Source organism: Vulpes lagopus, chromosome 7 (assembly GCF_018345385.1).
Source record: "Vulpes lagopus strain Blue_001 chromosome 7, ASM1834538v1, whole genome shotgun sequence".
In the NCBI taxonomy this organism is placed as follows: Eukaryota; Metazoa; Chordata; class Mammalia; order Carnivora; family Canidae; genus Vulpes; species Vulpes lagopus.
The window spans coordinates 58176227-58200291 of NC_054830.1; the positions used below are offsets into that span (position 1 = coordinate 58176227).

Here is a 24065-nt window from a genome sequence, read left to right on the forward strand (position 1 = left end):
AGTACCAGTATCAGGATTGAAAAAGATGATATCAATTAGATGAGATTCTTACACCAATTAAAGGGATAAATTGCGTGATGGTTAACTATTTTGAACTTGGCTAAGAGATGCCAGATAGTTAAGATATTGTTTCTGGGTATGTGTGAAGTTATTTCCAGAAGAGATTAGCATTTGAATTAGGAAACTCCCGGAGTTAGGAAGGGTTCCAATAGTTTGGTTGATTGGCTGAAATACAAACCAAAAGATAGTCCCCTGTGAATGAAATGGAAATGCCCAATCTCCCTGTAATTTGGAGGAAGGAATTTAAAGGCTTAGAGAGGGACACCTGGGTGGTTCAGTGGTTGAATGTCTGCCAAAATACAAATATTGGCTCAGTTGATGATCCTAGGGTCCTGGGATCCAGTCCTGCACCAGGGTCCCGGAGGGGAGCCTGCTTCTCCCTCTGCCTCTGCCTCTTTGTGTCTCTCATGAAATAAAGGAAATCTTAAAAAAAAAAAAAAAAAAAAAAAAAGGCTTAGAGAGATTGCAATGTTCAGAGTGGACTTGTCATTTAAACTGTACTCACCAACCCTGGGTGGGTCCATAAGATGAACTTCTTGTCTTTCAGCTTCTTTAAAAGACATAAAATAACATAAAATAATAATTATGATAATAATAGCATAAAGAGGGGGAAGGAAATAGAGCTATGCAGGCAGCAGTTCTGTATCTCACTGGAAGTTACTATAAATCTGAAGTAGATTCTCATAGCTTAAGATATAAAGAACAACCACTAAGTAATAATGTAAAAATTGCAATGAAAAAAATCATTAAGGGAATTAACATACTAGAATATTCACTTAATGCAAAAGAAGGAAGATAAGAGAAACAAGACATGAGATGTATGAAAAGTAAAAAGTAAAATGGAAAATATAAATCAAACTATACCAATAATAACATTACCTTTTTTAAATTTAAATTTAATTTACTTATAGTGTACTATTAGTTTCAGGAGTAGAATACAGTGATTCATCAGTTGCATATAACACCCAGTTGCTCATGACATCAAGTGCCCTCCTTAATGCCCATCACCTAGTTACCCCATCCCTCTACCCCACTCCCTTCCAGCAACCCTCAGTTTGTTTACAGTTAAGAGGCTCTTATGGGAGGGAGGGGCAAGATGGCGGAGGAGTAGGGTCTCTAGGTCACCTGTCCTCAGCAAATTACCTAGAAAACCATCCAATCATCCTGAAAACCTACGAATTCGGCCTGAGATTTAAAGAGAGAAGAGCTGGAACGCTACAGTGAGAAGAGTTCGCGCTTCTATCAAGGATGGGACTTCTGTGGTGTGTGATGAGTCTCTACTTCTATGGGATCCTGCAGAGTGATGCCTCAGAACGCTGCGATGACTGGGGACTAGATACCATGAGGCAGATCCAAGTGTTTGAAGATGAGCCAGCTCGCATCAAGTGCCCACTCTTTGAACACTTCTTGAAATACAACTACAGCACAGCCCATTCAGCTGGCCTTACTCTGATCTGGTATTGGACGAGGCAGGACCGGGACCTGGAGGAGCCAATTAACTTCCGCCTCCCTGACAACCGCATTAGTAAGGAGAAAGATGTGCTCTGGTTCCGACCCACCCTCCTCAATGACACGGGCAACTATACCTGCATGTTAAGGAACACTACATATTGCAGCAAAGTTGCATTTCCCCTGGAAGTGGTTCAGAAAGACAGCTGCTTCAATTCCTCCATGAAACTCCCACTGCATAGACTGTATATAGAGTACGGTGTTCAGAAGATCACATGTCCAAATGTAGATGGATTCTTTCCTCCCACTGTCAAACCAACTATCACTTGGTACATGGGCTGTAAGAAAATAAAAAATTTTAATAATGTGATACCTGAAGGCATGAACTTGAGTTTTCTTATAGCCTTGGTTTCAAACAATGGAGATTACACGTGCGTTGTTACATATCCAGAAAATGGGCGTATCTTCCATCTGACTAGGACTCTGACTGTAAAGGTGGTAGGCTCTCCAAAAGATGCATTGCCTCCTCAGATCTATTCACCCAATGATCTTGTGGTCTACGAGAAAGAACCGGGAGAGGAGCTACTCATCCCCTGTACAGTCTATTTTACTTTCCTGAAGGACGCCCGCAATGAGGTTTGGTGGACCATTGACGGAAAAAAGCCAGACGACACCAGTATTGATGTAACTGTTAATGAAAGTGTAAGTTTGACTGCAACCGAAGATGAAATGAGAACTCAGATTTTGAACATCAAAAAAGTTTCTGCTGAGGATCTCAAGCGCAACTATGTCTGTCATGCTAGAAATGCCAAAGGAGAGGTTGACAAAGCAGCCAAGGTGAAGCAGAAAGGTAATGGATGCACTCAGCAGATGAGTCTGTGAACTCCAAATGTAACATTGTGGTGAATAAGGAAAATGAGAAGAGAGTGGTCCAGCACCTAGCACATCTGGCACATAGTAATGAATCAAAGATGAACTGAAAACCTTAAGGGCAAATTTCCAGCTATGTAAAGACACTCAAAATATTGTTTCTTATGCTTTTAGTAACTTAGTGCCCAAATATGGCCAAAAAACTTATATGATTATGAAAATAAGCCATAATTTTACATCAGTACAGTCATGAAAAATGAAAAATAAAACATTTAATGCTACCAAAGATATAATAAAACTGGTAGAGTCATATATAATTGGTGGATTGTAAAGACTCTTTTAGAAATCATTGATGGCAGAGTTCAAGGGTCATAAAAATGGCCGTACTATATGACTTAATACTTTTGGAATTTTTCCTGAACAAATAACAGAAAGAGAATTATGTACCCATCACTATTCTTAGAAGCATTATCTATAATAAAGAAGCATTATAAATAGCAACCATCTAATTATAGTCAAGTAGTTGAGTAAAATATAAAATATTTCTTCTCAAAAATATCATTTTAAAATAATCATTTTAAATACTTTGTACCAGTATTCAAACAGATTTATAATATACCACTAGCCACAATTGCTAAAATGAAAATTATTTAAACTGTGACTTAAAATAATGTAAAAGGATTTCCATGTTGATATTACTAATTTTTTCTACAATAAATAAAAATGATAAAGCTCTCTTGTGTGAGCTATTGCTACTGAAAAAAAAAAAAAAAAAAAAAAAGAGGCTCTTATGGTTTGCCTCCCTCTCTGTTTTTATTTTTCCTTCCCTTCCCCTATATTCATCTGTTTTGTTTCTGATATTCCACATATGAGTGAAATCATATGGTATTTGTTTTCTGACTGACTTGTTTTGCTTAGCATAATACTCTCTAGTTCAATCCACAGTGTTGCAAATGGCAAGATTTCATTCTTTTTGATGTAATGTTCCATTGTATATATACGTAATACACTTCTTTTTTTTTTTTTTCGTAATACACTTCTTATCCATTCATCTATTGATGTACTTTTTCCATATTTTGGCTATTGTGAACGTTGCTGTTATAAACATTGGGGTGCATATGCCCCTTCAAAACACTATTTTTGTATCCCTTGGATAAATAGAGTACACACCAATAATGACATTGAATATGAATGGGTTAAGCAATCAAATAAAAAAGGAGAGAAATTAGACTGGATAAAGATGTATATATTTCTATAGGATGTATATATTTCTATATATACATATATTCTATAGGATGTATATATTTCTATAGGAGACCCACTTTAGTTTCAAAGATACAAATAGATTAAATGTAAAAGGATAGAAAAATATCTATCATGCAAAGAGCAATCATAAGAAAACTGGAATGGCTGTACTAATAACAGACAAAATAGACTTTGCAACAGGAAAAAGGTCATTAAAGATGAAGAGGCACATCTCATAATGATATAAAATGAGATGAGTTAATCCATCAGGAAGATAAAACAATTATATATGCATCTAATAAAAGACTCCCAAAATATATGAAGGAAAAACTGATAGGAACGAAAAAAGAAATAGACACTTTAATTAGTTGGAAACCTAATTTTCAGGAATAGATGGAACTGCAGGTATTATGCTAAGTATAAATAAATTGATCAGAAAAAGAGAATTCTATGGTTTCATTCATATGTGGACTATAAGAAATAGTGTATAGTGTACAGGAACATAGGGAGGGAGGGAAAACTGAATGGGGAAAAATCAGAGAAGGAGACAAACCATGTGAGACTCTTAACTCTGGGAAACCAACTGAGGGTTGCTGAAGGGGAGCAGGTTGGGGGATGGGGTAATTGGATGATGGGCATTAAGGAGGGCACGTGATGTGATGAGTACTGGGTGTTAGATGCAACTGATGAATTATTAAATACTAATACATTACTAAAACTAATGATATACTATATGTTGGCAAAATGAATTTAAAAAGAAAAATCAGGGAAGATCAACTAGGAAATGGAGGACTTGAACACTTTATGCAAAGAGACTTAACATACAACTTTAGGACACTCCATCTAAGGACAGCAAAATATACATTTCTCTCAAGTTCACACAGAACATTCCCCAGGATAGACCATATAGTAGGCCATAAAACGAATGTCAATACTTTTAAAAGGATTGAAATACTAAAGTATGTTCTCTGACCATAATGCAACTTAACTGCAACACTCTCTAAAAAACAAAACAAAACTAAAAAACCCTCAAGAATGTTTATAGGAACAAAATATACCCATCCCTCAACAAAATAAAATTCAAAATATATAGCATACACTTATTACCAGGCATGCAAACAACAGGAAATACAACCTGTATTTACACACAAAAATCAATCAATCAAAACTGACCCGGAACTGATACAGGTATTAGAATCAACCATCAAGGATATTAAAACGGTTATAACTATAAATCACATAATCAAAAATCTAGAGGAAAGATAGAACTTTCAGACATAGAAGAAATTAAAAAGACCCAAACTGAACTTCTGAACATGAAAATTACAATGTCTGAGATAAAAAATACATTAGATGTAAATTTCTGCCTGATAATTTTACCACACTCATTACATTCATAGTTTCTTTTCAGTGTGGATTGTCTAATGCCCACTAAGGGGTGAGTTCTGCTTAACAGATTTGCCACATTCACCCCATAGAGTTTCTGCACCTTCAGAACTCCTTGATGCTCAGAAGGAATATTAGGATGTTCCCAAGGTTCTTTATATTCAGCAAATCCATATTTTTGTGTTCTTAAGATTCCTTGTCCATTACTTCCAAGAATCACTTTCCAGTCTACTTCCTTCTTAATGTGAGAGTTGGCTTCTAGTTTCTCTAGAATATCTTTATGGGCATCTAGCTGCTTCTGATCCCCCAGGAACCATGTCACAGAGTCCTCCTGATGTACCATTAGATGATTCTGACCTTTTAGAAATTTCCTTCTTTGGAGCCAATTGTGAACTCTGCATCCAGTTCTCATCTGCTGCCAAAAGGCTACTTTTTGTCCTGTGGTGGAAACAGAATCATCGAGAAACCTATACTTCTAAACAAAAACAAAAACCTTCACATTATTGGTAAGGAATGAAGTGACACATTGAGAACAAGAGGGAAAATTGGAAAGAGCTCATTTTTTTTTCTTCAGGGACAGAAAAAAATAGAAAAGGGAATGTTGATCAATTCAGGGAGTAGAAGAGATATCAGGACAGACAAATGTTGAACCATCATGGTCAAGTTAGAAGGGCAATTGAAAAGCAAGAGACAAGGTTGTGGTGCGTGATCTTACAGAAGTAAGCTCCTTAGTAAAATGATTAACTCTAAGGTCCTTTCCAACCATGATATCATGTAGTACCACGGCTCTCACAGAAGATGTTGTTGGGGAGACAAAGAGGAAGCAAGCACCTCAAGTCAAATATGGGAGATTACAGAGTAATCATGGTAATGGTTATGAAACATGAAAATGTTGATTCCTTTCATCAAGTTTTAACCAGGGCCACATACTGTTTTGCATTTTAGTATGTGAGAAGTTGAAGATATCTGAATCCTTGACTGTTAAGCCCACCTTCTCCGTAGTTGATTACTGTCCTTGTCTAGTCAAACACAGAATCTACCTTGCCTAAAGGCCTCTTCCAGAAGGCTTTCCTGATCCAGTTTTGGCTGAGGGGAAGCTGGGGTAACCATACTTTTTGTCAAGTGACCCTACTTATTCCATAATGAACCACAGGTGATAGGACCAGAGCCAGGCACTAGATCCATGTATAACTTATCTCTAGGCTAATTATCAGCTTCTGCTATGACTTGTGTGTGTGTGTGGTGGGGAGGGGGCGAAGCTCTGCCCAAACAGATATTTAATGACTGAGCCAACTGGAATACCTCTCTATGGAAATTCTGAATCAGAAGTAGAGCAAAAATAAGACAGTTAAAAGTAGGAACTGAGGGCAGCCTGGGTGGCTCAGCGGTTTAGCGCCATCTTCAGCCCAGGGTGTGATCCTGGAGACCCAGGATCGAGTCCCATATCAGGCTCCCTGTGTGGAGCCTGTGTCTCCCTCTGCCTGTGTCTCTGCCTCTCTCTCTCTCTCTCTCTCTCTCCCTTTCTGTGTCTCTCATGAATAAATAAATAAAATCTTTAAAAAAAAAAGTAGGAACTGAAGATGAAATGATGTATGGAAAGAAGCTAAGCCGTTAGGAGCCACAGCAAATAAAGTATGATTTACTTGAACAGAAACTGAAATAAAGAACTTATTTGAGGGACAGAAGATTCTTCACAGTTGAGCAGCAGTGAGAAAAGTAGAGAGAAAACCAACATATATGGAGCAACTAAGTTACATTCACAGTGCAACACTGGCCTAAAGATTCATTTATTTTTGTTGTTGAGGCTCCCAGACTGCTATTCATGAGGGTGCATTCTCCACAAGAACCTGTTTCTCACAGTGTCTTCTAACTGGTTGGGCTTGGATCCCTTCTCATAATGGTAAGAAATTTTAACCATAGACCCCTCTTTGACCAGGGATGCTTCCTTTTCCTCATTACTGTATCATTCAGGAGGATGAGATGTGTTAATAAAGCTTGCTAATATGTGTCACTGTGTAAAGTCCTGTCTAACTTTGAAGTTAAAGAATTGGCTCCTGGATCCTCTGGAACAAAATAATTAGTCTCCAATCAGACTGATACATGGGCGTTCACAAAATTGGGCATTGTGGAGGGACAAACTCTTATTTGAATCTAAGATGTTGATTGTAAGTTTAGGTTTCTCCAAAAGCAGAGCCTACCTAATGCCACAAGGACTTAGGGGTAGATAGGTTATTTGGGAGGTGATCCCAAGAAGCAGAAGGGAGGGAGCAGGAAGACTAAGATGGGCAACAGAGGAAAAGCCAATAAAGTGTGAGTTATTGAGTGGTTCCACTGTGAGCAACTAAGGCTCAATGTCACTTGGGGCCCCCTAAGAATCATGTAGGACAGAGCTGAGAATTTGCTGTCAAAGCACAGGAAGCTTGGGCATTTATGCACTAATTGCTATTTGTCATTCTTTTAGCGTTGCTCTTGAGGCTGTTATTCTCACCCACTTCTTCCAGGCAGTTCCTGAGACAGGGCTGGCAGAGCAAGCCCAGAGGCAAAACAGACTGAGATGTCACAATGCACACTAGAGATGGAAGGCTGTCAGGGTGGATAGAACCATTCCTCAAGAGTTGCACAAAAATCACAGGTAGGCAGAGAGGACTGTGGTAGAGAGCACAGATGGCATCTTCTGGTAACAAGCAAAAGCTGCTTTTAATATTTGACTCAAAGAATTTAGTGTTTAGAAATAATCCCTTCATCTGTGTAGTAACGACTTCCATTATTTTCCAGTACCCGAAAGAAAAGTATCTGCACAATGTGTTGCAATATGAAAGGCCTCAGTTACATTTTGCTCTGCTTCCCAGCCACTTCATTTTTTTTTTTTTTTTAAGATTTTATTTATTTATTCATGAGAGACAGGCAGAGGGAGATGTAGGCTCCATGCAGGGAACCCGATGTGGGACTCCATCCCAGGACCCCAGGGCCAAAGGCAGGCGCTAAACCGCTGGGCCCCCTCGGGATCCCATTCCCAGCCACTCCTAAGGCTAGGAACTACTAGACTGACTTCAGGACTACCGCCTTTGGGCCTCGCCGGAGCAGGGTGCTCAAGGGCCACGACCCTCTCTGTAGAAGTCCAGGCGGTCCAGGTGAAGATAGTCGGTGCAACTCCTTCAGGAGGTGATCCAGCGTCCTGGGGGCCGGGCCCTGCTAGTCACCGATGCATCCTCCAAGTCTGCAGTGCCACAGCTCCCACCCCTCGGTTGGGAGGAGGAAAACCCCAGGGCTGGGAAGCTCGGCCAGTCCCGCCTGCTCAGGCCAAAACAAGGAATCGCAGAGACGAGGCTCCGCCAGGAGCGGGGAGCGGGGGGCGGGGCGGGGGACGGGGCGGGGCGGGGCGGGGCTGGTAAGACGCCGGAAGTGGCGGCGCCGGAAGTCGCGGTGCCTGCGGGTCGGCCATTGCTCCGAGCCGCGGCTGCCTTCGCCTGGGGTTTTTGTGTCCTCTGTCGGCGTCCCCGCGGCCGGGCGGCAGTGCCCAGAGCCAAAGGCACAGTGGGAATTCCGGTGAGCGCGGTGGGCTGCGGTGGGCTCGGGTCGGGTGGGGTGGGGTGGGGTGGCGCGGAGGGCGGCCTGGAGCTCCCTCGGGCGGTGCTGGCTCCCGGCGCGGTGCCCGCCAGCTCGGAGTGGGGTAGGCGCCTGGCCCTGACCTGCGCAGGTGCCGGCCTGGGGCAGTGGTGAAGACGGCCCCTCAGCGCCGCGCCGCGGGTGCGCTGGGGTCGGGCTGGAGGAGAGCCGCCTCAGGAGCAGGCCTTCTGCTTCTCTTCAGGGACTTAGGGAGGCCGCTTGCGACGTTCCTAGAGCGATGACAACCAGACTCCTGGGGATGGAATAATGCCCATCTTTTAATTTCGCATGATATTTAAGAAGCAAACTTAACGTCACTCATACCACCATTACTTAAGGGAGTATAATTTTTTATTCATTTGAGAGAGACAGCACAGGCAGGGAGGCTGAGGCGGAGGGGGGGAGAAGCCGACCCCCCGCTGAGTAGGGCGTGGGACTTGGAGCTGGAGCCCAGCGCCTGGAGATCCGGACCTGAGCCTGAGGCCGACACTCAACCATCTGAGCCATGAGCCACCCAGGTGCCCCAAGGGAGCATATTTTAATGCTAAGTCCTGGCTCTGTAAACTCAGAATGAAAGCCATTCTTTGCAAGAAAGGTTATTGCAGACCTCTGTCAGGGGTTATGTACGATTACTGTATTTTTCATTTTACAATTTGCCAGATTAAATCTTTATAATGAACTAGTGTTTGGAAACTATTACTTTAGAATGGATGTTGTTTGGCCTTAAAAAGTCTTTAGGTTGGTTTGGTTGGCTCTATATTTTGACAGTTAATGCATAATGCTGCTATAAACATCTGTGTGCAGATTTTGTATGGACATTTGTTTTTGACCTTTTAATAAATATCAAGGAGCGCAATTGCTAGATTGTGTGGAAAAGAGTGGTTTAGTTTTGCAAGAAATGCCAACCTATCTTCCAAAGTTCGCTGTACCATTTTGCATTTCCACCAGTGATGAGTGAGAGTTCCTGTTGCTTCACATCCTCACCAGCATTTGGTTTTGTCAGTCTTCTGGATTTTGGCCATCTTAATAGGTGTGTGGCAATACCTTGTTGTTTTAATTTGCATTTCCCTGATGACGTGATGTGAACCATCTCTTCGTGTTCTTGTTTAGAACCTGTACATCTTTTTTGGTAAGGTGTCTGTTTTGTTTTGTTTTGTTTTGTTTTAAGATTTGTATTGATTTACTTGTGAAAGACACAGGCAGAAACACAGGCAGAGGGAGAACCCAGTTCCCCACATGAAGCCTGATGCAGGACCCCAGGATCATGACCTGATCCAAAGGCAGACACTCAACCACAGAGCCACCCAGGCGTCCACGGTGAGGTGTCTTAAAGTCTTTGGGCTATTTTTAAATTGAGTTGTTTTCTTATTGTTGAGTATTAAGAGTTCTTTGCATATGAAGTACACAAGGGATAACAGTTCTTTATCAGACATGCGTGTCTTTTGCAAATATTTTTCTCAGCTTGTGGCTTGCCTTCTCAAGCTCTGAACAGTGTTTTTCACACAGCAGAATTTTTAAAATTCTATCAAAGTCCAGCTTACTGTTTTTTTTTTTCATGAATTACATCTTTGTGTTGTATCTAAAAAGTTATCACCATACCCAAGATCATTTAGGTTTTCCCTTGTTATCTTTTATGAGTTTTATAGTTTTGCATTTCACATTGAGACCCATTTTGATTTAATTTTTGTGAAGGGTGGAAGATTTGTGTCTAGGTTTTTTTTTTGTTTTGTTTTGTTTTTTGTTATTTTGCATGTGGATGTCCAGTTATAGTGTCTTGGCACTGTTTGTCAAAAAGACTCTCTTTGTTCCACTATATTGCCTTTGCTCCTTTATCAATAACAGTTGCTATATTTACGTGGATTTGTTTCTGGGCTCTCTATTCTGTTTCATTAATTTGTCTATTATTTCACCAATACCACACTATCTTAATTACTATAGTTTTATCATAATTCTTTACGTTGTGTGGTATCAGTCCTTTTAACTTTTTTATTGTCCTTCAATGTCCTGTTGACTATTCTGGGTCTTTTGCCTCATATAAACTTAAGAGTGAGTTTGTCGGTATCCACAAAATAACTTGATATTGTAATGGAAATTGCGTTGAACTATAAATAGGAAAGAACTGGCACCTTGGCAATATTGAATCTTTCTGTCTGTGAACATGGGATAGAAATCCTTTTTGAAAGTTCTTTCCGTAGTCCCCAGATCAATTACGAAGGATTCCTCAGGTTTTCTCAATTATTTTATTCCTATTGCTACTTAGTTTAGAACTTAATCATTTGTTTAGACCTCTGTAAAAACTTTCCTGGCCTTCCTGAGATCCAGTCTTCCCTCTCCCATCATCCCTCCCATTATAGATTTTTGACCCTGTTAGTTAATACTTAATTCATGCCTAGAGTTAGAAAGGCCTTTCTAACTGTGACACAAAACCTAGAGCCATTAGAAAGAGATTGGTTGTATGGCAAAACAAATACAGATAAGATAAAATCACATGAGATACATGGCAGAGACATGACAAAAAGAAAAAATTTGCCACGTCTCATTGTAATAACAAAGGACTAATTTTCTTATAATGTAAAGAGTTGCACATTAACAAGACCAAACATTCCAATAGAAACATGAGCAAAAGATATGAATAGTTAACAGAAAATAAAATATAAATGACTCATAAAAATACTCTCATTCACTCAAAATCCAAGTTAGATTTGGTGAAGGAGTAAGGAGAAAGGCACTCCCATACTGCTCATTCTTGGAGTGTAAATTGTAAATTCATCCAGGCCCAAAGAAGGAGTAATTAGGCAATATCAAAATTATAAAGTCATGGGGCATCTGGGTAGCTCCGTCAGCTGGGCATCTGATTTCTGCGAAAGTCATGATCTCAGGGTCCTATGTTTGAGCCCCATGTCAGGTTTTCTGCTAAGTGGAGAGTCAGCTTCAGCATCTCCTCTCTGCCCCTCCCCCTGCTCATGTACACATGCTCTGTATCAAATCTAATACGTGTGTGTATATATATACATACATACATATATATGTGTGTGTATGTATATATAAAATATTTATGTGTGTGTATATATATAATCATATAAATTTGATCCAGCAATTCTTTGAGGAACTTTTCAAGTCTGTGCCTGCACACATGCTAATTGATGTATGCTCAAGGTTTTTCATGATAATATTGTTTTTAATAAGAAAAGATGAGATTTACCTGCCCATCTATGATGGAGTAGGTAAATAAATTATACTACAGTAAGGAGGGGTTATGTGTGACAGGAAAAATCTCTAAGATACATTTTCTTTTTTTTTTATGATTTGATTTTTAAATAATCTCTACACTCAGTGTGGGGCTCGAATTCACAACTGTGACAATCAAGAGTCACATGCTGCACTGACTGACCCAGCCAGACAGCCCTAAGATAGAGTGTTGAGGAAAAAAAGACGCAATATGCGATTCATGGTGTTCTACCATTTATGGGGGGGAAAAGATACAAAGCAATACATATTATACTTAATTGTGTAAACATAAATAGTTGGAAAGATAGTAAGAAACTAATGGGGAGAGGGAAACTTTACACAGTATGCATTTTATAATTTTTCTTTTTTCTTTAAAGATTTTATTTATTAGAGAGCAGGAGTTGGGGGAGGACCAGAGGGAGAGGGAGAAGCAGACTCAAGTTTGACATGAGGCTCCATCCCCGGACCCTGAGATCATGACCTGAGCTGAAGGCAGATGCTTAACCGACTGAGCCACCCCGCATCCCAGTTTTTTTTTTGCATCCCAATTATAAATTTTGAACTAATATTACCTATTTAAAAACATAGCTAGGATAAATATAAAATAAAATGTCTTTACTGGTTGCTTATCACAAACAGTACCTGACCACCCTCTTCCACTGCCTCTTGAGAGCCTTTAGAATTTGACTTCTGTTTATCTCTTGACTCTACTCCTATGTCCTTACCTCCAGAATTTACTTCCTTTCTCTGGTTTACAGAGCTTTTTTCTTTCTTTCTCTCTCTCTCTCTCTCTCTCTCTTTTTTTTTTTTTTTTTTTTTAGCACATTTCTAATAGAGCTGTGTGTGCTGTCATTCCCATACTTTTGAAAATATAGTTCTTTCGTCCTGGAATGGCTTGCCTGATAGCCCAATGGTCTTTTTATTTTTCTTTAGAGTCTAATCCAAAATAACCTTCTATGAATTCTTACTGTGCTTGTATGACCTATTAATTTTATTTGTATATTATATTGAAATTGTGTTTATATTTCTGCCTCCTCTACTAGCTATAAACATGCTCCGTAAAAGTCCAAGTGTTAAATTAGTGAAGGTGCTTTCATATGTCATTGACAGTGATATAACTGTTATAATCTCAAAAGGTTAAAACTATTTGTACCTTCCATGGGGCAGCCTGGGTGGCTCAGCGGTTTGGCGCCGCTTTCAACCCGGACCCTGGTCCCGGAGACCCAGAATCAAGTCCCATGTTGGGCTCCCTGCACAGAACCTGCTTCTCCCTCTGCCAGTGTCTCTGCCTTTCTTTCTGTGTCTATCATGAATGAATGAATAAATAAATAAATCTAAAAAACCCAAAACAAACAAAAAAATAAAAAAAACAGAACTATTTGTACCTTCCAGCCCAACAATTTTTTTTTTCTGGGAATTTTTCCTAAAAAAATAAGCAGAGATGTAACCAAAAATTCATTAGCAAAGATAGTCATTGTGGCCTAATTTATATAATAGGAGGAAGTTATAAATAATTTAAATATCTAATAACAGGGTACTACCTAAGTAATGAATGGGCTCATATGCTCTTAAAATAGTGATGAAGACTATATAATATTACAGTTAAAAGACAACATGTCAAGGTACAGAGCTGTACTGTTGGTTCCAATCTATCTTGTGATCCAAAATGATCAGAACATAGTACAGAACAATAGTAATGATTATTCTCTGGTTTTGTAAGTTTTTCCTGATTTTATTAATTTTATGTTTTGTAATTAGAAAAATAAATGTCATTCCTAAAAAAAGATTTTAGAGAGCCACAAGCCTAAGTTTTGTATATTAAAAGTCAAATTTATCTAAATTCTTTTTTTTTTTTTTTTATTCATGAGAGAGAGAAAGAGACAGAGACACAGGCAGAGGGAGAGAAGCAGGCTCCATGCAGGGAGCCCGACATGGGACTTGATCCCAGAACTCCGGGATCACGCCCTGTGCTGAAGGCAGCGCTAAACCACTGAGCCACCCGGGCTGCCCTAAATTTATCTAAATATTTTGATTAATATAAAGAACAATTTTCAGAGAATTCAAAGCATGTATATTCAAGCTAACTTAGTTCAACCTTTCTTTGTCAATTGAGAGGGTGTTAGGGTTTTGTCTCGTGTATCAGGTTTAAGACCTTACTTGTTGACCATACAGACCATAGAAAAGAGTTACAGAAAGATAATAATTAACCTTTGAGTGCATATACCAAGCACTGTTCAAAGCTTGTATGTAGATATCCAGTTCTTTCACAAGGCAGTAAGATAGGACGTATTATTACCCCTGTTCTGCAGGTTAAGAAACTGAGACTCAAAAGTGAAGTAACTTGTTCAGGGTTGCACAGGAGAAGCCTGGATGCCCGTTGTTAGAGTGGTAGTTAAAAGATTTATTATTATTATGTGGAGGAGACACTGTGAATAAAGACTAACGGGATTTCATGTCTTTGGTTACAGCAGTGATCTGGGTAACATGAGTGTCTGTGTCCTTAGAGCTTTGGGCAGGGGCTTCTGTCAGAGTAGGCAATGCCTAAAACCTAGAACCTTGCATTTAGGGAGGTTCTCTTCATCACTGGAAACTGACTGGGGTCTGGAAATCTTGGTTATTTATTGCTTTGGGTTAACTTTATGAATGATTTCTTGAAGTCTTCTAGATAATGTTCTCCAAGCTTTAAGGAAGAAATCAAGCAAGGATTGAGAGGGCCTGGAGAGAAGTCTTTCTTAAATGACAGCAATGACAAGAGAAAATTGGGCCCACAGTGCTCTGAGACAAGAGGGTCTTGTTAAAGGGAAGGATGATACCTGGAAATGGGGAACCAGCTTCCAAGGAAGCAGCTCCTCTGTTTGGGAGACCTCCCACCTGCACTTTAGACAGTTACGTTATCATGAGACCTCTGGACCCCAGGAAGCACTGAGCCGGCTCCGGGAGCTCTGTCGTCGTTGGCTGAGGCCAGAAGCACGTACCAAGGCCCAGATCCTGGAGTTGCTGGTCCTGGAGCAGTTCCTGAGCATCCTTCCTGGGGAGATTCGGACCTGGGTGCAGATCCATCGTCCTGGGAGCTGTGAGGAGGCCGTGGCCTTGGTAGAGGAGCTACAGAAAGACCTTGATGGACCAGCATTAAAAGTGAGAAAGGGGGAGGGGAGAGATTTGGGATGGAAGGAAGGAGAGAATTAAGGCAGGGTGAGCTGGGCTGGAGGCTGATCCCATAATTTTCATAAATAATTAGCACATTAGCAACCCTAATGCTTATTACAGCAGGTTCATGAGCTATTTCAGATCATAGAATATCTACAGAGAAATGGATTTATGATTGGTGTCTTGTTCCTAATTGAGAATTAGCAAAAAGGCATTGACTGCACTTTGTTCATCTGGTGATGCTTGCTAATGCTGAGTTTGGTTCAATAACCTGAAGAACATAATGTTTCTAAGTGTTCCCCTAAACAGGAGCATATGTATTATTTGTATAAGTCTGTTAGGAATGATGAGGTAAACCTTGATTATAAAAGGCAGTGAGAAAACAGGACTAAAGCTCTCTAAATCTGGCAGGACCTCCTCATGTGTGCCCCTATTAGGGATTCTGTGGGCCAAGGGATTGGGTTGAGATACTTACTTTTAGAAAGATTTTATATCCTTGACCATTAAATTGGGATCTTAATATATTTCTCAGTGTGTGTATGAGATCTCTTTCTGTCAGTTTGTAGTCCACTAAAAACGTTATATATAAGAAGTCTGAAACAAACTTAGGAGAGGCACCAAGGATGAGCTTGTTTATTTTAATCATAAAAATGAATTTTATTTATTTATAAGAGATTTTATTTATTCATGAGATACTCAGAGAGAGAGGCAGAGACACAGGCAGAGGGAGAAGCAGGCTTCCTGCAGGAAGCCCGATGTGGAACTCAATCCCAGGACCCCAGGATCACGACCTGAGCTGACAGCAGATGCTCAGCTGCTGAGCCCCCCAGGCATCCTCAAAATGAAGAATTTTAGAGCTATATAGTTCCTCACAAAGCACTAATCCATCCTTATTTGAGAGATAGATAAATGAAGGCTGGATTGCCTTATGTCTGACATTTAGCTAGTAGCAAACATGTGTCTAGACTCTGGTATTCCTTCTGTTGAAGCAGGAAGGGATAATAAAGGGGCAGATAAGTAGAAGAGTATATTGAATCCAAGTCTGATCTAAAACCAGGTCTGAGGCTAAAATCCATACTCTTAATTATTACTGTAATTTCCCTTTCCCTCCTTAGCCCACACCCAGGTCTGGCTTCTGTTTCCATCATTTTGTTCAGTTTCAGTGGGAAAGGCCACCAGTGCCATGAATGGGCTACAGGGCCAGCTCCATTGTTGTCAAGGCAAAGCTTTATTGCTGTTTTGATGTTCCATACTTGAGGTGGGTCTCTTATCTCACAGTTCTTGATTGTGGGCAGAAAGAGGGCCATAGTTGTCAGGTGAGTCTATTTTCTGTAAGTACAAGAAGAGTCAGCTTATTTATTTTGTTTTGCTTATTCCCAGGTTCCAGTTCTTGTTCAGGACCGGGACATTCTTCAGGAGGGGATGAGCACTTCAGGAACTGCAGTTCTTCATGTACCCACTGGCAGCCATATAACAACTGAAATTTGCCAGAATCCTTTTACTGACTCACTCGTGTTCAGTCTCCAGGATGCTCAACATGGTACTTAGCGATCCTGGCTTTGGACTTTGTCAGGATCTTTATTATGGCTCATCCTCCTACTCACAGTTAGTTTCTTCCTCTCCTCCTGTCTTGTATATGAAACCCTTATGGTACCAAATTCTTTCTGTTGTTCCCCTGTCTGTCCTTTCCTGGATTCCTGTGACCTTTTATCCATTCTTACTGCTCATCTTCTCTTATTCCAGTACTATACTTGGGGGTCACTCAGAAAAACGTTTGTAAGTCATTTTATGGCCACCATTGTCTAGTTCTGGAAGTTCTGGGTCTTTCTGAATTCCCTGTTTGTAGAAGAAACAACACTTGGAGTAGTGGTCAGGAATAGCAGTAATTTCACATGCAGCTTTTTCTCCTTCCTCAGATTCTCCTGCCCCTGAAGCTTCTGCCCTTTCCCAGGAAGAGAACCCAAGAAATCAGTTAATGGCCCTCATGCTGCTAACAGCCCAGCCCCAGGTAAGATTTGCATTCTCTTTCATTCCTAAGGCCCTCCCTGTACTACCAGACTGTGGCTTAGGTGTCCTCTGTCATCCTAGTGTTTGGGGCCCAGTTAGTTCCTGTCTCTATCACAGTCCATGCAATTGGAAGGTAGACTTTATGTGGGGTTTCCTTATGTCTCCTTGATAGCCCTTGCTCACTTCATGGCCTCATAATGTGTCCTTTTGCCAGGAGTGTGAAAGGAACTTTTTGCTAGGGGAGCTCCTGGACATAGATAATCTCACACATACCTATTATTTCAGGAGTTGGTGATGTTTGAGGAGGTGTCCGTATGCTTCACTTCAGAGGAATGGGAGTGTCTGGGCCCGATTCAGAGGGCCTTGTACTGGGATGTGATGTTGGAGAATTATGGAAATGTGACCTCCCTAGGTAAGGACTCTTTCTTCCCATCAATTCTTACCTTTAATTCATCAGCCTTTGTTTTCTTTTCTTTTTTTTTTTTTTTTTATTTAACTTTTATTGGTGTTTAATTTACCAACATACAGAAAAACACCCAGTGCTCATCCCGTCAAGTGTCCACCTCAGTGCCCGTCACCCATTCCCCTCCAACACCCGCCCTCCTCCCCTTCCACCACCCCTAGTTCGTTTCCCCGAGTTAGGAGTCTTTATGTTCTGTCTCCCTTCCTGATATTTCCCAACATTTCTTTTCCCTTCCTTTATATTCCCTTTCACTATTATTCATATTCCCCAAATGAATGAGAACATACACTGTTCGTCCTTCTCCGATTGACTTATTTCACTCAGCATAATACCCTCCAGTTCCATCCACGTTGAAGCAAATGGTGGGTATTTGTCGTTTCTAATGGCTGAGTAATATTCCATTGTATACATAAACCACATCTTCTTTATCCATTCATCTTTCGATGGACACCGAGGCTCCTTCCACAGTTTGGCTATTGTGGCCATTGCTGATAGAAACATCGGGGTGCAGGTGTCCCGACGTTTCATTGCATCTGAATCTTTGGGGTAAATCCCCAACAGTGCAATTGCTGGGTCGTAGGGCAGGTCTATTTTTAACTCTTTGAGGAACCTCCACACAGTTTTCCAGAGTGGCTGCACCAGTTCACATTCCCACCAACAGTGTAAGAGGGTTCCCTTTTCTCCGCATCCTCTCCAACATTTGTTGTTTCCTGCCTTGTTAATTTTCCCCATTCTCACTGGTGTGAGGTGGTATCTCATTGTGGTTTTGATTTGTATTTCCCTGATGGCAAGTGATGCAGAGCATTTTCTCATGTGCATGTTGGCCATGTCCATGTCTTCCTCTGTGAGATTTCTCTTCATGTCTTTTGCCCATTTCATGATTGGATTGTTTGTTTCTTTGGGGTTGAGTTTAATAAGTTCTTTATAGATTTTGGAAACTAGCCCTTTATCTGATATGTCATTTGCAAATATCTTCTCCCATTCTGTAGGTTGTCTTTTAGTTTTGTTGACTGTATCCTTTGCTGTGCAAAAGCTTCTTATCTTGATGAAGTCCCAATAGTTCATTTTTGCTTTTGTTTCTTTTGCCTTCGTGGATGTATCTTGCAAGAAGTTACTGTGGCCAAGTTCAAAAAGGGTGTTGCCTGTGTTCTCCTCTAGGATTTTGATGGAATCTTGTCTCACATTTAGATCTCTCATCCATTTTGAGTTTATCTTTGTGTATGGTGAAAGAGAGTGGTCCAGTTTCATTCTTCTGCATGTGGATGTCCAATTTTCCCAGCACCATTTATTGAAGAGACTGTCTTTCTTCCAATGGATAGTCTTTCCTCCTTTATCGAATATTAGATGACCGTACATTTCAGGGTCCACTTCTGAGTTCTCTATTCTGTTCCATTGATCTATGTGTCTGTTTTTGTGCCAGTACCACACTGTCTTGATGACCACAGCTTTGTAATACAACCTGAAATCTGGCATTGTGATGCCCCCAGCTAAGGTTTTCTTTTTTAAAATTCCCCTGGCTATTCGGGGTCTTTTCTGATTCCACACAAATCTTAAAATAATTTGTTCTAACTCTCTGAAGAAAGTCCATGGTATTTTGATAGGGATTGCATTAAACGTATAAATTGCCCTGGGTAACATTGACATTTTTACAATATTAATTCTGCCAATCCATGAGCATGGAATATTTTTCCATCTCTTTGTGTCTTCCTCAATTTCTTTCAGAAGTGTTCTATAGTTTTTAGGGTATAGATCTTTTACCTCTTTGGTTAGGTTTATTCCTAGGTATCTTATGCTTTTGGGTGCAATTGTAAATGGGATTGACTCCTTAATTTCTCTTTCTTCAGTCTCATTGTTAGTGTATAGAAATGCCATTGATTTCTGGGCATTGATTTTGTATCCTGCCACGCTACCAAATTGCTGTATGAGTTCTAGCAATCTGGGGGTGGAGGCTTTTGGGTTTTCTATGTAGAGTATCATGTCATCGGCGAAGAGGGAGAGTTTGACTTCTTCTTTGCCAATTTGAATGCCTTTAATGTCTTTTTGTTGTCTGATTGCTGAGGCGAGGACTTCCAGAACTATGTTGAACAGCAGTGGTGAGAGTGGACATCCCTGTCTTGTTCCTGATCTTAGGGGAAAGGCTCCCAGTGCTTCCCCATTGAGAATGATATTTGCTGTGGGCTTTTCGTAGATGGCTTTTAAGATGTCGAGGAAAGTTCCCTCTATCCCAACACTCTGAAGGGTTTTGATCAGGAATGGATGCTGTATTTTGTCAAATGCTTTCTCTGCATCTAATGAGAGTATCATATGGTTCTTGGTTTTTCTCTTGCTGATATGATGAATCACATTGATGGTTTTACGAGTGTTGAACCAGCCTTGTGTCCCAGGGATAAATCCTACTTGGTCATGGTGAATAATTTTCTTAATGTGTTGTTGGATCCTATTGGCTAGTATCTTGTTGAGAATTTTTGCATCCATGTTCATCAGGGATATTGGTCTGTAATTCTCCTTTTTGGTGGGGTCTTTGTCTGGTTTCGGAATTAAGGTGATGCTGGCCTCATAGAACGAATTTGGAAGTACTCCATCTCTTTCTATCTTTCCAAACAGCTTTAGTAGAATAGGTATGATTTCTTCTTTAAACGTTTGATAGAATTCCCCTGGGAAGCCATCTGGCCCTGGACTCTTGTGTCTTGGGAGGTTTTTGATGACTGCTTCAATTTCCTCCCTGGTTATTGGCCTGTTCAGGTTTTCTATTTCTTCCTGCTCCAGTTTTGGTAGTTTGTGGCTTTCCAGGAATGCGTCCATTTCTTCTAGATTTCCTAATTTATTGGCGTACAGCTGTTCATAATATGTTTTTAAAATCGTTTGTATTTCCTTGGTGTTGGTAGTGATGTCCCCTTTCTCATTCATGATTTTATTAATTTGAGTCTTCTCTCTCTTCTTTTTAATAAGGTTGGCTAATGGTTTATCTATCTTATTAATTCTTTCAAAGAACCAACTCCTGGTTCTGTTGATCTGTTCCACAGTTCTTTTGGTCTCGATATCATTGAGTTCTGCTCGAATTTTAATTAACTCTCTTCTTCTGCTGGGGGTGGGGTCTATTTGTTGCTTTTTCTCTAGTTCCTTTATGTGTAAGGTGAGCTTTTGAATTTGAGATCTTTCCAGTTTTTGAATGTATGCTTGTATTGCGATGTATTTCCCCCTCAGGACTGCTTTTGCTGCATCCCAAAGATTTTGAACGGTTGTATCTTCATTTTCATTAGTTTCCATGAATCTTTTTAATTCTTCCTTAATTTCCTGGTTGACCTTTTCATCTTTTAGCAGGATGGTCCTTAACCTCCACGTGTTTGTGGTCCTTCCATATTTCTTGTTGTGATTAAGTTCTAATTTCAAGGCATTATGGTCTGACAATATACAGGGGACTATCCCGATCTTTTGGTATCGGTTCAGACCCGATTTGTGACCCAGTATGTGGTCTATTCTGGAGAAAGTTCCATGTGCACTTGAGAAGAATGTGTATTCAGTTGAGTTTGGATGTAAAGTTCTGTAGATATCTGTGAAATCCATCTGGTCCAGTGTATCATTTAAAGCTCTCGTTTCTTTGGAGATGTTGTGCTTAGAAGACCTATCCAGGGTAGAAAGAGCTAGATTGAAGTCACCAAGTATAAGTGTATTATTATCAAGGTATTTCTTGAGTTTGGTTATTAATTGGTTTAAATATTTGGCAGCTCCCACATTCGGGGCATATATATTGAGGAGTGTTAAGTCCTCTTGTTGGATAGATCCTTTGAGTATGAGATAGTGTCCCTCTTCATCTCTCACTATAGTCTTCGGGGTAAATTTTAATTTATCTGATATAAGGATGGCAACCCCTGCTTTCTTTTGAGGACCATTTGAATGGTAAATGGTTCTCCAACCTTTTATTTTCAGGTTGTAGGTGTCCTTCTGTCTAAAATGAGTCTCTTGTAGACAGCAAATAGATGGGTCCTGCTTTTTTATCCAGTCTGAAACCCTGCGCCTTTTGATGGGGTCATTAAGCCCGTTCACATTCAGAGTTACTATTGATAGATATGAGTTTAGTGTCATCATATCTATTCAGTCCTTGTTTTTGTGGATTGTTCCACTGAACTTCTTCTTAAAGGGGAATTTTAAGAGTCCCCCTTAAAATTTCTTGCAGAGCTGGTTTGGAGGTCACATATTCTTTCAGTTCCTGCCTGTCTTGGAAGCTCTTTATCTCTCCTTCCATTTTGAATGAAAGCCTTGCTGGGTAAAGTATTCTTGGTTGCATGTTCTTTTCATTTAGGACCCTGAATATATCCTGCCAGCCCTTTCTGGCCTGCCAGGTCTCTGTGGAGAGGTCTGCTGTTACCCTAATATTCCTCCCCATAAAAGTCAGGGACTTTTTTTCTCTTGCTGCTTTAAGGATCTTCTCCTTATCTTTGGAATTTGCAAGCTTCACTATTAAATGTCGAGGTGTTGAACGGTTTTTGTTGATTTTAGGGGGGGATCTCTCTATTTCCTGGATCTGAATGCCTGTTTCCCTTCCCAGATTCGGAAAGTTTTCAGCTAGGATTTGTTCAAATACATATTCTGGCCCTCTGTCCCTTTCCGCGCCCTCAGGAACCCCAATTAAACGTAGGTTTTTCTTCCTCAGGCTATCATTTATTTCCCTTAATCTATCCTCATGGTCTTTTAATTGCCTGTCTCTTTTTTCCTCAGTTTCCCTCTTTGCCATCAACTTGTCTTCTATGTCACTCACTCGTTCTTCCACCTCGTCAAGCCTCGTCGTTAGGACTTCTAGCTTGGATTGCATCTCATTTAATTGATTTTTAATTTCTGCCTGATTGGATCTAAATTCTGCAGTCATGAAGTCTCTTGAGTCCTTTATGGTTTTTTCTAGAGCCACCAGTAGCTGTAAAATAGTGCTTCTGAATTGGCTTTCTGACATTGAATTGTAATCCATATTTTGTAACTCTGTGGGAGAGTGGGCTGTTTCTGATTCTTTTTTTTGAGGTAAGGTTTTCCTTCTAGTCATTTTGCTCAGTGCAGAGTGGCCAAAAACAAGTTGTATTGGGAAAAGGAGAAAAAGAGAGAGAAGGAAAAAAAGAGAAAAAGAAAAAAGAGAAAGAAGAAAAAAATAGGGGAAAAAGAGAAGAAAAAGAAAAAGAAAGAAAGGAGAAAAAAGAAAAAAAGGGGGGGTTGGGGAAGCAATCAGAAATCAAGAAGAAAGAGAGAAAAAAAAAAAAGCACAAAAAAAACCAAAAAAAAACAAAAACAAAAACAAAAAAAACCACGGGGGAGTATCTTCCGATTCTGTGTAGTTTAAGTCCCTTGACTTCCTCTGGAACTGGTCCGTCTCGCTGGTGTTCTGGGGGAGGGGCCTGCTGTGCTGATTCTCAGGTGTTAGCACTTGGGGGAGATGCTCTGCCCCTGCCTGGTGCAGGGCTCAGTGGGGGTTGTTCACCCCGTGAGCCCCCGGGAGGAAGCCACAGTGGCGGGGCCAGCTCTGGGACCCTGGAGTCAGCTCCCGCAGTAGCTCCGGGGCTCTCCGTCTGCAGGGCCTGGGGGCTCCGGGGCGGGGCCGCTGATCTGCTCAGTTCCAGGCAGGAGCGTCCTTGCTGTCCTGGGCCCTCCCGGCCTCTGCCTGTCCCGGGGGAGGCCGGATCCTGGGCTGTGTCCCGGCGCCCTGTGCTCCGGGGCCTGCGCTGTTGGATTCGCGCTCCCGGCGGTGCAGCCCCCTCCGCGGAGCCGCCGCCCGAGCCCCTCCGAGCTGTTCCCGGAGCCGCGCAGCCCCCTCCGCGCGGAGCTTCTTCCTCCGCGCGAGCCGCCGCCGCTGAGCTGTTCCCGGAGCCGTGCAGCCCCCTCCGCGGAGCCGCCGCCCGAGCCCCTCCGAGCTGTTCCCGGAGCCGCGCAGCCCCCTCCGCGCGGAGCTTCTTCCTCCGCCCGAGCCGCCGCCGCTGAGCTGTTCCCGGAGCCGCGCAGCCCCCTCCGCGGAGCCGCCGCCCGAGCCCCTCCGAGCTGCTCCGGGTCCCGCCGAGCGCTGCAGCCCTTAGGGAGCTCGGCGCACTCTCCGGGGCGCAGTTCCTCTGTTACTGTCCCAGGGAGCCCGAGGGCATCCCCGCCTTTCTGGGGATCCTGCTCCAATTCCCGGGGAGCCCCTTTCCGCGGGGAAGGTTGGTGCAGCTCCTGCTCCTCCGGGACGGGGCTCTCCTGTCCTGGGGACACTCGCCCCGGCCTCAGCCCGGCTCCTCGCGGGGCCCCTCCCCCTTGGAGGCCTTTTGTTTCTTTATTTCTTTTTCCCCGTCTTCCTACCTTGATAGAAGCGCGAACTCTTCTCACTGTAGCATTCCAGCTGGTCTCTCTTTAAATCTCAGGCCGAATTCGTAGGTTTTCAGGATGATTGGATGGTTTTCTAGGTGATTTGCTGAGGACGGGTGACCTGGAGACCCTACTCCTCCGCCATCTTGCCCCTTTCCCAGCCTTTGTTTTCTGACTATGAAATTAGTATATACTTGTTTTGGAAAACATAGAATATTAGAAGAAAATATAACTTAAACCCACACAAGTTTTTCCTGTATGAGTTTCTTTTTGTTGGCTACATAATTGT

General features: G+C 41.5%; 2 protein-coding genes across 3 annotated transcripts in view; both read left to right on the top strand.

Annotated features, from left to right (window-relative positions):
• LOC121496031 (zinc finger protein 197) overlaps positions 1 to 24065 on the top strand; it is a 72643-nt gene that overhangs the window by 10621 nt on the left and 37957 nt on the right. Inside the window, exons 1-5 of one of the 2 annotated variants that reach the window (XM_041764216.1) lie at positions 8422 to 8556; positions 14502 to 14979; positions 16372 to 16531; positions 16908 to 16999; positions 17284 to 17410. In XM_041764216.1, coding sequence (XP_041620150.1) covers positions 14581 to 14979; positions 16372 to 16531; positions 16908 to 16999; positions 17284 to 17410 — 778 coding nt within the window. In that variant the 5' untranslated portion in view covers positions 8422 to 8556; positions 14502 to 14580. Of the gene's footprint in view, positions 1 to 8421; positions 8557 to 14501; positions 14980 to 16371; positions 16532 to 16907; positions 17000 to 17283; positions 17411 to 24065 lie in introns of those variants that run through there. The other variant, XM_041764213.1, reaches the window with a different exon arrangement.
• LOC121496032 (interleukin-1 receptor accessory protein-like) lies at positions 1184 to 2880 on the top strand. The gene has a single exon (XM_041764217.1). The coding sequence runs from the start codon at positions 1309 to 1311 to the stop codon at positions 2389 to 2391; it is 1083 nt and encodes a 360-aa protein (XP_041620151.1). The 5' UTR covers positions 1184 to 1308; the 3' UTR covers positions 2392 to 2880.

What these genes read in the sequence shown, in the direction of transcription:
- LOC121496032 (XM_041764217.1), top strand. Translation starts at nt 1,309, where the DNA reads ATGGGACTTCTGTGGTGTGTGATGAGTCTCTACTTCTATGGGATCCTG.